Here is a 16,887-nt window from a genome sequence, read left to right as displayed (position 1 = left end):
GCCTTTCAAACAAGTTTGGATAGCTCTGTAAAACTTACTGTTTAATTGTCATGACTTGTAAAATCAGTTTTTTTTTAATGTAACAGTGCAGTGGTCATCACTTTTCACATGTTGACTACAGATAAAAGTGAAATCATTATGTAGGATCTTACAAAAAAAAAGAGGAATTGGCCGTGCACTCCATCAAGCATACCCCACCATTGAGTAAGATCATGGCTGATCTAATTGTGGCCTTAACGCTGCTTATTTTTCTTGTTCCCGCCCTACCCCCCCCTCCCTGCCATAACCGTCAATTCCCTTGCTAAGCAAAAATCTGTCATACTCAACCTTGAATACATCAAATGTCCCTGCCTCTATTAAGCATTGCAGAATAGAATATCCAAAAATCTAACGGCTCTATGAGAGGGAAAAAAAAGTACTCATCTCTATCTTAAACAAGACACACATTATTTTGGAACTGTGCCCCCTTTTCTTAGATTCCCCAAAAGAGGAAACATCCTCTCAGGGTCTACACTGTCAAGCCCCTTCCAAATCTTATACATATAAACAACATCTTTTAATTCTTCTAAACTCCAAATCAGTATAGGCCTAACCTTTCAGAGTCATACAGCACAGAAACAGACCCTTCAGTCTGACCGGTCCATGCCAATCATAATCCCAAACTAAACTAGTCCCGCCTGCTTGTGCTTGTCCCACATCCCTCCAAACATTTCTTATACATGCACTTCATCTAAATGTCTTCTTAATGTTGTAACTGCACCCACATCTATCACTTCCCCAGGAAGTTCATTCCACACACTAATCACTGTGTAAAACAAAAATGCTCCTCGATGTCTTTTTTGCATCTTTCTCCTCTCATCTTAAAATGTATACCCCCTGGTCTTGAAATCTCCCATGCTGGAGAAAAGACACCTGCCATTTTACTTACCTATACCCCACATGATTTTATAAACCTCAACATCCTAAGGTTACCCCTTCTTTCCTCCTAAGACAAACCCCATACCTTAGGAATTAGCCAGGTGAACCCTTTGAACTGTTTCCAATGCAAGCATGTCTTACTGAAGGTAAAGTCAGCAAAACCGTACACACCCTTATCTGTGGTCAGAATCAAGTCACCAGGCCAACTCATACGTTCAGTTTCAGGGTCTATGTCATTATGACAACAGCATCTATAAATTCACTTGAAAATTGAATAAACTTGTAAATGGAGAAGTAACAAAGCAGTTACCAAGGGGCCATATTTCAATTACTCCAATTCTTACATCATTGTCATGTATTAGGTTATGGATTAAAACAGTTTAAAATTCATGGATCACAAACACAATAAAATTTATAATTTAGTGTAAACTTCAGGCCAAAAGTAAAAATTAGGCTGCACTAAGCATTTTCCTGGAATATCAAGAATTTATCCGAGCACAGTCATGCCCATTGGTCAAATCCAGATTTATCTCTACAAGCAAAGTCGTGAAGATGACCCTTGGAATCAGAATTCTGCATTTCTGATCTGAAAAATTTGGTTGCTCTGGCTGAAGTGTGAAATTAAGAAAGGTCAGTGTGTGAAAACCCTGCAGACTGAATGGAAACAATTTCCACAATATGTTTTCCTTTTGTTAAATAGCATCCTAAAAAAATACAGTCATGAATGTGTATGTCACAAATGATTCCACCCTTCCACTCAGCTCTTTCTGAGAAGTGATGAAATCCACAGTCTGAGCTTGTTATCTTTCTGTCCCCAAATTCAATGCCTGGATGGAAACTGGGATGTCACGTTGTTACAATTAGATCTCTTGTTGTCTGACAATGAATTTCAAAACCTAAAGAGAGCTCTCCTGTCTTCTTGAGCCTAACACAAGACCATCTTGTTTATTGATAGGGCACCATTATTGCCATTAGGGCACTTATTATTGGACCACTTATTATTTCCTACAACCTACACTACAATCTACCATTTAGTTCAACAGAAAGACTGCTATAGAATACCTGAAGACTAGGTGCCTTTCAGGGACTGATGGGTGCAATTTGATTTATGTTTTGATAGCATTCTGAATGAAAACTCAAGTAAAACTAAAACGATCTCTCGAAATAGTATGAACTGCCCGAAACGACAGCCTTCCGGCTCCTCTGATGCTTCTTGGCCTGCTGTGTTCATCCAGCCCCACACCTTGTTATCTCGATCTCTCTCACAGGAGTGTTGGCAGTGGAGAGGATCGGATAATCACATTCTACCTCAAAAGGTATAATGTGACATTGCATGCAAGGATCAGGGGAATCGTATCCAGTGCAGTCTGAGACGAGCAAACTGCTATTTACTGAGGTGTCAGGGTGCAACGTGTGGTTTCCATTCCTGTGTGCTAACAACTACCACGAAAGGCTGTCAAAAATATTCTACAAGTGCTGGCATAAAATTTGGATTTTTATTTTCGAACACTGTACTGTTGACTAAACCATACCGATTGAGAAAGTGCAAGATTTCAGGTTTGTCATAATCTCCGAGCAGAACCCAAGGTGTGCATGTCATTTAATACTGTCTGCCTACCTGCTTCAAATAGAAAACTACTCTAGAAAGTGGCTTGTCACAGCTAGCACGACGAGAAAAAGAGATTGGAAGGATTCGTTCTGAAGGACTTCAATTTCTGGCTTTCTAACTGCGCCGAGCCCCCTCACAGTGCCCAGATATCTCGCATTATCTGGCGGCTAGAAGGGATTCGTGGTCCGCAGCCTTTGCCGAATGTTGCAGTGCCTCTGCGCCAGACCGCTCCGAAACCCAGCCAGTGGCCCCGGCTGCACCCTCTCCATTCATTTACCCTCCATCTCCCCCCAGGATCGGGAGGAGGAGGGGGAAGTCCCAGCCGCTCCCGACACAACTCCCTCCTCCCCGAAATCCCCTCCGCTTTACTGGTGGGGAAATTCCTCAGAGAGCGCTCAAATGGCCAAACATCATCTCAGTATAAAGAGAGAGAGAGAGAGAAATGCCATTCAGCCGCTGTCAGGTTGGGGTCTGCACCTTTGGGACAAACAAATGGGAACGGGAATGAGAGCCGGGCGCTGCAGAGAGCTCCAGCATCAGCGCTGGGCTAGAGGCTGGAGGGGACCAAGAGAGCAAACGGCTCAGCATTTGGGGGGAGGGGGGGTATTAATTATTAATATTAATTTTATTTCTGTCGTACCGGAAACATCAGTCATCCCGATCCAGATGGAGAATGTCAGGAATATGGGAAGGCTCCGGGAAGATTGGGAGGTGGCGGTGCGCGGGGAGAGACATGGTCCACATGGGAGCAGCTTGGTTGGGGGGGGGGGGGTGCGGTTGTGAAGAAGAAGCCACATTGAGATCATTGCAAACCCCCTGCGCTTGGGTCATCACCGTGCCCTGGCAAGACGCTGAATGAAAACCATTTCCCTCTGACACAAAACAATTCAATGTTTTTCTTTGTCTATGTGGGGGTCTCAGATTGATTAGAACGCTGTCACTGGAGGGCGCGGTGGGGGGTTGTTACAGGAAGTAGGTGTGGTTCTTCCTTTTTTTTCCTTTATATTTACCTTCACATATTCTTTATTATAGTGGGGTTGGGTGGGTATTTATGAGGATTTGTGGTGGCCAAGAATCGCTAGGTTGTGGGAAAAGTGCCACTTACCCGTGTCCTGCCGGAACTGATGCATGGACTGCAGGTCGATGATATAAGGGGAGAGCTGAGCCTCCGCCTGGCCGAGCACCACGCTCCCTCTGGCATTGCACTTGACGATGTTCTCGATGTGGTGACACACTCCGGCGCTGTACGGTCTCCAGCGGCCGTGCTCGTTCAGCCATTCCCACACCACCACCCGGGCGAAATTCTGCGGCGGGAAGCCCAGACCGAAGCCGCTCGCCGGCAGCATCGCTGGGGTCGCGGCGGCGGCGGGTCGAGCCATTTGCTGGGGGGGGGGGGGGAGTTTGAGTTGCTGAGCCCCTCGCTCTCTTTTCCCCACCCGCCCCAACCTCTGTCCTCCCCCTGCGGGGCAGCGAAGGTGTCAGCTCACTGAGCCCCACTAGGTTACCCTTCCCTCTGTCTGTCCTCTCTCTCTCAGGTGTGAATGCAGCCTTTTCCCCCAGCAGCAACCAAAGGTGTGTGGGAGAGAGAGAGAGAGCCTCTCCGCCTGTCCCGGATCAGAGTCCCACCTCCATCCCTGCTGTCCCCTCCCCTAGCGCCTTGTGAGCGGCCAGCGACGTGCCGAGGGTGGAACCCCGGCTCCAAACTGATTGGCAACGAGCGCCGCTGCCACAACCCAAAACACGCACACAGAGGGAAAAAAGGACAGCGAGAGGCGAAGAGAAAATGATTCTCTCTCTCTCTCTCTCTCTCTCTGACTTAGACACACACACACACACAGTCAGCTAACCCGGCCTGCATTCAAAAGAGCAACAAGACACACCGCATATGAGTAATAGCCTCACGTAGCAGAGACATTCGCTGCAGTTTGTGAGAGACAGACAGACAGACAGACAGACAGAGAGCCCCCAGTGACAGCACCGCCTGGGCTTACAAGAGGATGAGCCATCAAATAAAACAGTCATCTTTAGACGGGAAACGTTAGCTTGCTCTCTCTCCGTGGATGCTGTCTGATCCGCTGTGATCTTCCAGCATGTGGCGTTTTCAGCCAAGATCCGAGTAGGGGGGATCCACACCAGCCCCCGACTTCTGCATGGAAGCGGAGTGCTCCCCGCTGCCCTGACTGATTGACTACCACGCCCGGCCGTCCAACACTGCATCAGAATTGAAAGTTCATTCACGGGAGAAGTACGGGAGATTTACAGAGACAGGGAGGGACAACGAAGTGAAAGGATTTATCGTGTCCCAGGCACTACGATTAGCTGGCTCTCTCTCATGCTTATTCACACATTAGGCAAAACCAAGCAAAGTATAATGGAAAATAAACATAAAATATTGTAGTTTTATATGTATATATAATTATAATATATCCTTTTGTGTTCGAGGTGCACGTTCTCAACTAGGGGTGCTGTAAGCTATTGAATTCCCCCTGATATCACTGAGTAGAAATGTCAGGTAAATAACATGGGCAGCCAGAACTAGGCAATTCAATTCAATCGATGGATACTGTTTCTTATCAGAAACAAAACCAGAAATTGCTGCAAAAGCAGCATCCGCGGAGAAGGGTCTGAGAAAGGGTCACCAGCCGAAACGTTAACTCTGATTTCTCTCCACAGATGCTGCCAGACCTGCTGCTTTTCCAGTAATTTCTGACTTCGTTTCTGATTCACAGCATCTGCAGTTCTTTCAGTTTTTATCTGATGTTTCTTATCGTTTGTATATAAGAATGAAAATGAGTGAGTACAAACTTGATAAAATTTAATAATTAAACTTAATCTAAGAAGTAAGAATCTAAAATTGAGAATGATGAAGATGTTTAAGTGTGTGGAGTTTTACAACACAGAAAGGTGCCCTTTGGCCCATCTTGTCCCCACTGGTCATCAAACACCTACATTTTCCAGTACTTGGCCCACTACCTTGTCTGCTTCAAGTGTTCACCAAAACACATGTTAAATGTTGTGATGGTGCCACCTCTGCCACCCTTTCATTCAATGAGTTCCAGATACTTAACACACAGTTTGGGTGGAAGTATTCTTCCTCAAAGCCATTTAAAACCATCTATACTTTCTGTTAAATGTTTGCCTCCCCCTCCCCATCTCTCTGCTAATGGGAAAAGTATCTACTTCTCTGCCTTATCAATGCCCCTCATCATTTAGTAGACTCCTTTAGGCCCCACTTCAGCCTTTCTCTGCTCTAAGAAAAGTGACCTCAGCCTATCTGGTCTCTCCATTGCTGGAAGCACCAGCCCAAGCAACATCCTGGTGAATCTTGGTGAAGAAGAATATATCCATGCACTTGCCTGTCTTTTTTATTTAAAAATCTTGAATCATATACCTCCCTTGAAATACATTTGCTAAGTCACTTCTAATTGAAGACAATCTTGCTTGAACCCTTGCTAATATCGGCCTGATTGTTGTCAATGCTATTGTGACAGATTACACATCTTCTTCATTTTGACAGTCACGTGTGCCAAAGTATGCAGGGTATCCAGAATGTTGAAATTGCAGTGGATGAACAGGGGAACTCTTGCTAAAATTCACCATCTTTGTGTCTGTCGCTTGCTAGATATGTCTTTATGGACTTCAGTTGAATTAATAGGGTATCCTGATAGCAAAAGGAACTGTGCATTAAGATTACTGTAGGGACTTGCAAAACATTAAGAGCTGTCAGCCTTGCTGGCAGCTTTATGGTCTATTTAAGTTGTGTCCAACAGCGAACCCTTCAGTTCCATTATCTTACCCTCTCTATAACGCTTGAAGTATCCTTTTCATCATCTGGAATGGTCTCTGTGTGATGCACTCTACAGTTCAGTTTTGTTCTGATTTATCCACAATGAAAGGAGGTACTCACTAAAAAGAAATTATTTGGAATTTCAAGCGGAAAGCTGTTTAATCCCATTCAACAGAATTCAGACACTTAAAATGTTATAAATTTGTTTTTTGTTTTAGAACTAGACTTTACATCAAAACTTTGAAAGCAATTTACCAGGCTGATTCTGGGGATGGTGAGACCATCATATGAAGAGAGATTGACTGACTTAGAGATAATGGGAACTGCAGATGCTGGAGATTCCAAGATAATAAAATGTGAGGCTGGATGAACACAGCAGGCCAAGCAGCATCTCAGGAGCACAAAAGCTGACGTTTCGGGCCTAGACCCTTCATCAGAGAGGGGGATGGGGGGAGGGAACTGGAATAAATAGGGAGAGAGGGGGAGGCGGACCGAAGATGGAGAGTAAAGAAGATAGGTGGAGAGGGTGTAGGTGGGGAGGTAGGGAGGGGATAGGTCAGTCCAGGGAAGACGGACAGGTCAAGGAGGTGGGATGAGGTTAGTAGGTAGCTGGGGGTGCGGCTTGGGGTGGGAGGAAGGGATGGGTGAGAGGAAGAACCGGTTAGGGAGGCAGAGACAGGTTGGACTGGTTTTGGGATGCAGTGGGTAGAGGGGAAGAGCTGGGCTGGTTGTGTGGTGCAGTGGGGGGAGGGGATGAACTGGGCTGGTTGAGGGATGCAGTGGGGGAAGGGGAGATTTTGAAACTGGTGAAGTCCACATTGATACCATATGGCTGCAGGGTTCCCAGGCGGAATATGAGTTGCTGTTCCTGCAACCTTCGGGTGGCATCATTGTGGCAGTGCAGGAGGCCCATGATGGACATGTCATCAAGAGAATGGGAGGGGGAGTGGAAATGGTTTGCGACTGGGAGGTGCAGTTGTTTGTTGCGAACTGAGCGGAGGTGTTCTGCAAAGCGGTCCCCAAGCCTCCGCTTGGTTTCCCCAATGTAGAGAAAGCCGCACCGGGTACAGTGGATGCAGTATACCACATTGGCAGATGTGCAGGTGAACCTCTGCTTAATGTGGAATGTCATCTTGGGGCCTGGGATGGGGGTGAGGGAGGAGGTGTGGGGACAAGTGTAGCATTTCCTGCGGTTGCAGGGGAAGGTGCCGGGTGTGGTGGGGTTGGAGGGCAGTGTGGAGCGAACAAGGGAGTCACGGAGAGAGTGGTCTCTCCGGAAAGCAGACAGGGGTGGGGATGGAAAAATGTCTTGGGTGGTGGGGTCGGATTGTAAATGGCGGAAGTGTCGGAGGATAATGCGTTGTATCCGGAGGTTGGTAGGGTGGTGTGTGAGAACGAGGGGGATCCTCTTGGGGCGGTTGTGGCGGGGGCGGGGTGTGAGGGATGTGTCGCGGGAAATGCGGGAGACACGGTCAAGGGCGTTCTCAATCACCGTGGGGGGGAAGTTGCGGTCCTTAAAGAACTTGGACATCTGGGATGTGCGGGAGTGGAATGTCTTATCGTGGGAGCAGATGCGGCGGAGGCGGAGGAATTGGGAATAGGGGATGGAATTTTTGCAGGAGGGTGGGTGGGAGGAGGTGTATTCTAGGTAGCTGTGGGAGTCGGTGTGCAGGAGGGTGGGTGGGAGGAGGTGTATTCTAGGTAGCTGTGGGAGTCGGTGACTTCACCAGTTTCAAAATCTCCCCTTCCCCCACTGCATCCCTCAACCAGCCCAGTTCATCCCCTCCCCCCACTGCACCACACAACCAGCCCAGCTCTTCCCCTCTACCCACTGCATCCCAAAACCAGTCCAACCTGTCTCTGCCTCCCTAACCGGTTCTTCCTCTCACCCATCCCTTCCTCCCACCCCAAGCCGCACCCCCAGCTACCTACTAACCTCATCCCACCTCCTTGACCTGTCCGTCTTCCCTGGACTGACCTATCCCCTCCCTACCTCCCCACCTACACCCTCTCCACCTATCTTCTTTACTCTCCATCTTCGGTCCGCCTCCCCCTCTCTCCCTATTTATTCCAGTTCCCTCCCCCCATCCCCCTCTCTGATGAAGGGTCTAGGCCCGAAACGTCAGCTTTTGTGCTCCTGAGATGCTGCTTGGCCTGCTGTGTTCATCCAGCCTCACATTTTATTATCTTGACTGACTTAGAATTGTTTTTGCTGGAGTTCAGGTGAATTAGGGGGTTTTCCACTGAGACTTACAAAATTCTAACAGGACTAGACAGGGTAGATGTTGAAGACCCTTTCTGAAGAAGAATTCCAACCTGAAACATCAACTTTCCTGTTCTTCTGATGCTGCCTGGCTTATTCTGTTCCTCCAGCTCTATACAGTGTTGTACTAGACAGGTTGGATGCAGGGAGGATTTTCTCAATGGTGAATATGCCCAGAACCAGGGGCCACAGTCTGAGGATTTGGGTTAGATCATTTAGGAAAGAGAAGAGGAGATATTTCTTCACACAAAGAGTGGTGAGCTTGTGGAATTCATTACCACAGGAAGTAGTTGATCCCAAAACATTGTATGTATTCAAGAGGTGGCTAGATATAGCACTTGTGGGGAATGGAGTTCAAACATTATGGAGAGAATGCAGGATTAGGCTATTAAGTTGGATGATCAGCCATGATTATGATGAATGGTGGAGCAGGCTTGAAGGGCAGAATGGCCTCCTCCTGGTCCAATCTTCTATGTGTCTATGTTTCAATTGACATTTATTATTATGCAATTAATACCAGTTACTGCAAGATTGTGCTAGAAAACATCAAGGAAGCCAACCAGTCTTTTCCATTAAAAGTTGAGAAATGAATGTTGGCAGAGATACTGAGAGAACCCACTGCCGTTTTGATACTAATCTTTACCTGAACAGATGATTTAAACCTCCCTAGAAAACAAATTCACACTTATAACATCACATTGTGTCTCACTGCTGTCACATGTATCAAAAGGCACGATAAGATCAAAGTCCAACAACCTTCAGACCAGAAGTTGAAAGAGCTACCAACTGAATGAATTTGTTACATAGACAATCTGATTCATACTTAACAATGCTGGAGATATTGGATCAATAGTCCTGAAATAGTACTAGGAACATTTACTTTATAAGGAACCAAGGCACAGGACTCCATATGATCTTCTATTTACCTGTTAATGTTGAGAAAGTCACCAACAATTTTTTAATGTGGCTTCTACCACATGGGAAAGCCATTGTGTTGAGTGATGTTGCTGCTATCAACTTTATTTGACAGGTTTAATAAACAAATAATGCCTGAGAAATGAAAAATGTCATTGATGAAATGGGATAAAGTTACTTGAGTTAAGCAACAAGGCAATATACTAGGTGAGGAATCTCCATCATACGTTGTATAATCCCGTTAAAGAAATGCTTCATAAAGGGTCAGAGCACTGTGCAGAATTACTCAAACACTGTTTCACCTTCCAACACCTCTGTTCAAACCTAACCAATGTCCAATAGGAAAACAATTTCTTTTCTTCCAGCTCATATGTGACTTAAAATGGGCTTGGACAGTTACAACCTATGTCCTACTGAATACAGACAAAAATACAGTGGGTGCCAGAAATCTGAAGCAAACACAGAGAACACAAGAGAAACTCAACAGGCCCAGTAGCACCTGTGAAGAGAGAAACAGAATTAATGTTTTGAATACAGTATAACTTGATGAGTTACAAGCTCTAAAGAAGTCATACTGGACTTGAAATGTTAAGCCTGTTTCTCTCTCCACAGATGCTTCCAACCTCTTGAGTTTCTCCAGCATCCTCTGTATTTGTTTACGTCCTAACAAATGTGAGGTTGTGGCACAAAGTGCTCAAAGTTTAGCACAAATAGGGATGAAATTTGAAAAATGTTGTAAATCCCTTCTTGATTTTGAATGTACAATAATACATGCAGGCAGCTGATGGTCAGCATATTGACACATGTATAAGTTTGCCAGTGATTTACACAAAAATAATGCCTTTCTGTTAGTGGTGGCAATTGGCAATATGAACTGATCAAATTGTCTGGACAGTAAATTTGAGGTTTGTCAAAGCCAATGGATCGATATTTCTTTTTGCATTATTGTTCACAGATGAATGTGAGGCCCAATATTCGGATGAGCATATAAATCAGAAGTACGTTACCTCGGCATTTAGTAGGAGGTTAGTTAGCTCAGTTTGCTAGCTGGATGATTTGCAATGCAAAGTAATACCACCAGTATGGGTTCACCTCCTACACAATACTCACATACTAACATTTCATAATTCGTTTAGTAGGATATCCAGATCCCTCTGTACCACAGAACTCTGCAGTCTTCCTCCATTTAAATAATGTGCCAGTTTTTTTATTCTTCTAAGGGGGGCAGGTTCACATTTTACCTGCCAGAGTTTTGCCGATTCACTTAACCTTTACATCCACTTAACCTGTTGCCTTTTGGAAATTCAAGTACATTCCTTCTACATGTTTCCCTTTCTCTATGGTTCCTGTTACTTTCTTACTCAGTAAAGTTTGATAAACTGATAACATCTAAAAGTCACTATACCCATGTGTTTATTTCATGTTCATCTTCAAGCTGTTGAAACATAAGGCTGATATTCACTCAGATAAAAGGCTGGGAATTAGAAACCTAAGAGCCAAAGTAGGCAGCAAACTGTCCAGCAGCTCAAAATAGAAGGATCTGGAACTTTGATTCCAAGCCATCATTTATATTCTCTAACTGTGATTTTGACTCAAAGCCAGCTTGAATGGCCTCAGTACATGTGACCTTGTGATTATTAGAGTGATCGATGCTAAAGATGACAAAGGCATGAAAGAGGGTTTCAGCAACAGACAGCCTAATGTAGCGTGGACTCAGGAAGCATTATGTGAATTGAAATAGTTTTTGCAGTGGAAAGGATATGTATGGGATACTCAGTTTGGAGTTGGACTGAATACTGCACTCACTGTTTCTTCCATGGACACACTCGAAATGCCCTTCAGGAGTCTGATAACTGAAAATTTGGTAAAGTGACCATTGACAAAGAGAAAATTGTCATAAGTGGTGAATAAATTAGTTCTGATTTTAGAGCAAGGAACGAACAGAATCTCATGAGGATGTAGTTCTTTGAGTTGCTGTCATTGCAGACTCTGGCACCTTGCACATCTTCACTGTTTTCTTGTCCAGTCCATACACTGTATCCCATGCTAGATGTCTTGTTTGCCCTCTGCCTATACATTCATTATCTAATTGTACAATCACTTGTTTCCCTTTCACAATCACACCCTCTTGGGAAGTTGAGTTCATCGCTATATGGCCAATGGAATCCGAGAGTGTCTGGCACTCTTTTATGTGTCAGGCATCTGTCTGTGATCTTTCCAGGCTACCTACAACTGTGGATTCGGTTATTTCTTCCTGGCATTAATTGCATTTGTGCTGACCAAAGTCCACCAGATCCACCTTAAGCATTTGTTCTACTTCAGTGCCTGTGCTGTCTACCTGTCTAGGGGAATTTCTGCATTTTTATTTGGATTTGATAATCTAGTCTCTCCAAGGTATTCACTTCAGTACGAGGCTTGTAGCAGACATCACATTTTCCTGTATATTTACCAGAAGTCATTGTAATCTAGGTGTTCCATTTGTTAATGGTTTGCACCAAACTATTTCCCATGGCGTGTGATCAGTTTCCACAGTTTTCTGCTTACTAAGCAAACATGGTACCGTTACAGCATTTAAAAGGCATCTGGTACGTGTATATGAATAGAAAAGGTTTCGAGGGATATGGGCCAAATGCTGGCAAATGAGACTAGATTAATTGAGGATATCTGGTTGGCATGGATGAGTTGGGCTGAAGGGTCTGTTTCCATGCTTCACACCTCCATGACTCTATAACCCTGTATGAAATATTGTTACATCAAATACTCGAAAAAGTGTTTCAAGCTCAGTATTGGAATAATTAGACTGCACTTGCAATAGACTTTTGGATCCAAATGCAATTGATTTATTGTCTTGTCTAATGCATATCCTGAACCTTTCCTGAGCTGCATCAATTTCCAGATTTGCCTTATTCTTAGGTCATAGTAAAATACATATTTCTGCTGATGTTGTTCATTTGAGTGAGTCAAACATGTGACAATTGTCTTCCTGCAGTACATTTGGTATGTTCTCCCTTAAGAGCTGTCTAAATAATGCTAGTCAATTGCAAAACTTTAGCACAGAGACAGCTAGGGAGTTAAAAAAAAGCTGAGAAATCCTTGCACGTCTCCTTTGCTCAGATGAGTGTTGTTTGTTTCCCACCCTTCGGACAGAATATATAATCTGAATAAAAAGGGTGAAAAATGTTGATCTGACCTATTCATACTTGACACTTGCTGCTCTGGAAGACAAGTTCTTCACAAGAAGCTGCTGCCACCGGTGAGTGTAAAATTCAGTTGTGCACTTCTTCGGTTTTGTGATCCCCACGATATTATCGTCAATACAGGCAGATCCAGGAACATTGAATATCATTCTGTCCATGTTCCACAGGAACATATCTTGGTTGACAGAGACACTAAGAAGTAATCTCAGAAGCGATATCTTCCAAATGATTTTCTGAAATCTCTTCAGATTGCTGTACCGAGCAAACTGACCAATATCAGTGTAAGACATCTAGCATTGATTCAGTTCCTCCAAAGATAGAATTTTTGTGAGCATTTCTTTAGAGAACATTTTGATGTCTTTAGTCATACCCTGATCATGTCATCTTTCACTAGCATGCACAGATTAGAATTGCACCATGTTGTGTGTTGATGTATACAATGTCATTAAGTTCATATCACCTAGCTCAGTCTTCAACTTTTTTTGAATTTGAACACTGCACTTTCAGCCTGGAAGGTGACTAAACTTAACAAATTATAATTTTTGATTAAATGCTAAAAGCAAACAAGGCAAGATTTTTTAATGGAGTTGACTGTGCAAGCTGTGTACATGGATGCAGAATGGAGACAGCCTCGAGTGAAAGAGATTCATCCTACAGCCTTCTACAGATTCTGAGAAATTTGTTCTGCTATGACTGGAGAGAAGAAGAAATACTGAAAAGGTGTACTGCTAATGGAGGATTTAAGAACCCTCTGAAAATCGCAGAAAACACCTGCAGATATTCATTCAAAGTTATTACTCAGGAATACAGGGATATGGAAATGCATTAGAAACTGGGAGCAGCTCTGGACTGCTTGGTATGGGGATGATAATTCAGTCAAAATAGTGATGGGTGTTAAGCAGAGAAGGGGGAGTTCTTCCCTGTAGTTTAAAATTTAAGTTGGCCATAAAAAGAAAACGGTGATTTGTCACTTGTGGAATTAGCAATTTGTTACAGTTAAATGATTAAAATGTGAAATCTTGATGTGTCATCTTTTCAGCTATTAAGTAGAAATTCAACTGTTTTGAAAAATTACTGGTCTTTACATAGATCATAATAGTTATAGATAACTTTATATGGTAGATTATAATAGTTATAGATAACTTATGTATGCTGCAACTGTTTGTGACTTGGTCTAGATCCTTGCTTTTGACACTTGATCTCCAGAGCAATATTTAGAATTTAAGGAACAGCCATATAGTAAACATAAAACAAGTAGGCATTCCTCATCCCCAGAAACCAGATGGAATTGTCATTTAGATCTTAGCTTCCAGAAATATCTCAGCAACCACATTGAATGTATACATGATAACAGGTGGCTGTCAGTGAGTTAGAAGGATTTAATTAAACTGAATGTTTTAAATGATGCCATAAATAGCTGGGAAAATATTGGCCTGCATACTGCTCTGAACCTGGCTCCCTCTGTAAAATTGCTTGAAGATCCTTCAACTTCACAAGGTACTATTGAAAAGCAAGTATTATTATAATACATATAATTTATATGTTATTATCAGCCTGTTTTGGTGGTAGCTTTCTTGCTTCTGCATCAAAAAGCTGTGGATTCAGATCTCTTGCTGGACGTCAGCTTTTAATCCAGACATTATGGTGAAATACTAAAGGAGTGTTCATCATCAGAGATGCAATCCTTTCGGCAAGATGTCACACTATGGCACTGTCAGTTTGTTATGGAATGGAGAAGATAGTGCAAGCTTAGGAAAAAAAGTGCGTGGTATTTTCTGTCATCCCGAGCCAATATTCTTCCTGGAAGCAATCCTACCAAAATAAATAGTGTCCATTTATTTCTTATGCTACCTCTGGAGATTTTCTGCTTACAAACTAACTGCCAAATTTACCTGTGTAAAAACAATGAATACCTTTTAAAAGCAATGAATTTGGTGTGAAGCACACATTCTCATCAACTTATACTTGTTATTTGAATGTTGAACACTGTATCTATACCTCTCTATCAATGCAAAATTATATTGAGATTACATCATTGCAATCATGTAATCATAACTCAACACTCCCAAATGCATTAAATGTGACTGCTGTGAGACCTTTTTGTAATCTTTTATTGCTTGAGTGTGCACTTGGGATGAGACAGAATGGAAACCCTGTTCCCTGCCCTTAAAACCAGCATGTTTTTGAAAAGGTAAGGATGTGTTTCTCAACCCCTGCATCTGTGAATAATTGCAGCCCCAAGTGTTCCACAAGTTTAAACAAAGTTTGGATTGGATTATTTATTTCACACATTCTAAAGCTACGTCATTCACATACTTAAGAAAAACGCAGTTAGGGAAGAGTGGACGTTTACAAGTTATCAACAAAAGAATTCTTCATAATTCATGTGATTGGATCAATTCAAAATTCATGGTGCGTGCTGGTGAAGGAGAGGTTGCTCACCCCTGAAGTGTAGTCGAGGTGGATTCAACGGCCTGTTCTCACCAGTTGCATAAGGGAATCAGCGCTCCTCTTTTCGACCTTCTCAGTTGGCCACCATAAAGCTTGAATGATCTTTTTAGCAATCAGCTACAGCTACATTAAGGAGCCAATTAAAAGACTTCCCTGAACGAAAGAAATAAATTTTATAATTTACTAACATGTAAACATACAAATTAAGAGCAAGAGTAGGCCATTCAGATCCATGAACCTAGTCTGCCATTCAATAAGATCATGGTTAGTTTGATTTTTCCACATTCTTGTCTACCCCAATTATATTTAACCCCCTTGATCATTAAGAATCTATCTACTTTGCCTTATAAAGGAAAAAGGACTCTGCTTCCACCATCCATTCAGGAAGAGATGGACTGCCGACCCTCTGTGAAAATAAAATACTCCTTATCTCTGTTTGAGTAGGTGACCCCTTATTTTTAAACAGTGACGCTTAGTTCAAGTAACTTCTGCAAGACGAAATATCTTTTCCCCGTGGATCTTGTCAAGACCTCTTACGATCTTATACATTCTAATTAAGTTGCTGCTTACTGTTCTGAACTCCAGCAGATATAAGCCTAACCGGTTCCAGTTTGCCTCAGAAGACAATTCATCCATTCTAGGTATTCATTAGTTGAGTACATCTTCTGTGAACTGCTCCCAATTCATGTACATCCTTCCCTAAGCAAGGAGACCAATACTGTACACAATAGTACAGATACAGTCTCACCAATGCCCACCACAGCTGAAGAATAATCACACTACTTATGTATTTAATACCCTTTACAATGAATAACAAGGCCAATACATTTTCTAATTATTTGCTGAATTTCAGTGATTCATGCACAAAGATGCAAAGATCCTTCTGTATCTCAGAGCTTTGTATTCTCTCACTATTTAGATAATATGTTGCTAATTTATTTTTTTCTGCTAAAATGGACAATTTCACATGTTTTCATAATATACTCCATTTATCAAATCTTTGTCTACTCACTTAACATGTTCATACCCCTTTACAAATTCCTTATGTCTTTCCTACCTACCCTTGAGCCATCAAGAAATTTGGACCTTTCATCCAAGTCACTTACACAGACTGCAAAATGCTATGGAGCCAGCACTGATTTCAATGGCATGCTACTCATTATCTCCTACCAAACAGAAAATTACCTACTTTTGCCTTCTCTCTGCATCTTGTTAGTCAACCTATCTTCTGTCCATGCCAGTATGTTACCCTTTATACCATGAGCTTTTGCTTTCCTCAATAATTTTTCATGTGGAACTTGTCAAATACCTTCTGGATAGCTAAGTGCAGTACATCCACCAATTTACCTTTATAAACAGCACGTTACTTTCTAAAAATAACTTCAATAAATTGATTAAAAATGATTTCCCTTCACAAAACCATGTTGACTCTCGTTGAGTACCTCGATTTTTTCTAAATGCCTTGCTACATGACCTTTAAATTAGTTTTAGCATCTTCCCTATGACAGATGTTAAGCTAGCTTCCCTGTAGTTTCCTTCTTTCTGTCTCCCTCCCTTTCAGAATAAAGGAATTATATTTATTACTTTCCAAATAAAGGAACCACCCCCAAATCTAGGAATTGGGGAAAATAAAATCAACACATTAGATATCACGCTGGACAGTTATAAAACCCTACGCTATCCATTAAGACCAAGGAACTGTCAGCTGTGGCTGAACAATTTTCTCAGCACCAATGTCAGGCAACTG

General features: G+C 42.8%; 1 protein-coding gene across 2 annotated transcripts in view; it reads right to left on the bottom strand.

The window, feature by feature from the left end:
- dtx1 (deltex 1, E3 ubiquitin ligase) overlaps positions 1 to 4,158 on the bottom strand; it is a 213,506-nt gene extending 209,348 nt beyond the window's left edge. For both annotated transcript variants that reach the window (XM_048556030.2, XM_048556031.2), the window contains exon 1: positions 3,633 to 4,158. In XM_048556030.2, coding sequence (XP_048411987.1) covers positions 3,633 to 3,906 — 274 coding nt within the window. In that variant the 5' untranslated portion in view covers positions 3,907 to 4,158. The remainder of the gene's footprint in view (positions 1 to 3,632) is intronic.
- Between the last annotated feature and the right edge of the window lie 12,729 nt (positions 4,159 to 16,887).

Source organism: Stegostoma tigrinum, chromosome 26 (genome assembly GCF_030684315.1).
Source record: "Stegostoma tigrinum isolate sSteTig4 chromosome 26, sSteTig4.hap1, whole genome shotgun sequence".
NCBI classification, from domain to species: domain Eukaryota; kingdom Metazoa; phylum Chordata; class Chondrichthyes; order Orectolobiformes; family Stegostomatidae; genus Stegostoma; species Stegostoma tigrinum.
This window is presented reverse-complemented; position numbering and strand designations above follow the sequence as displayed.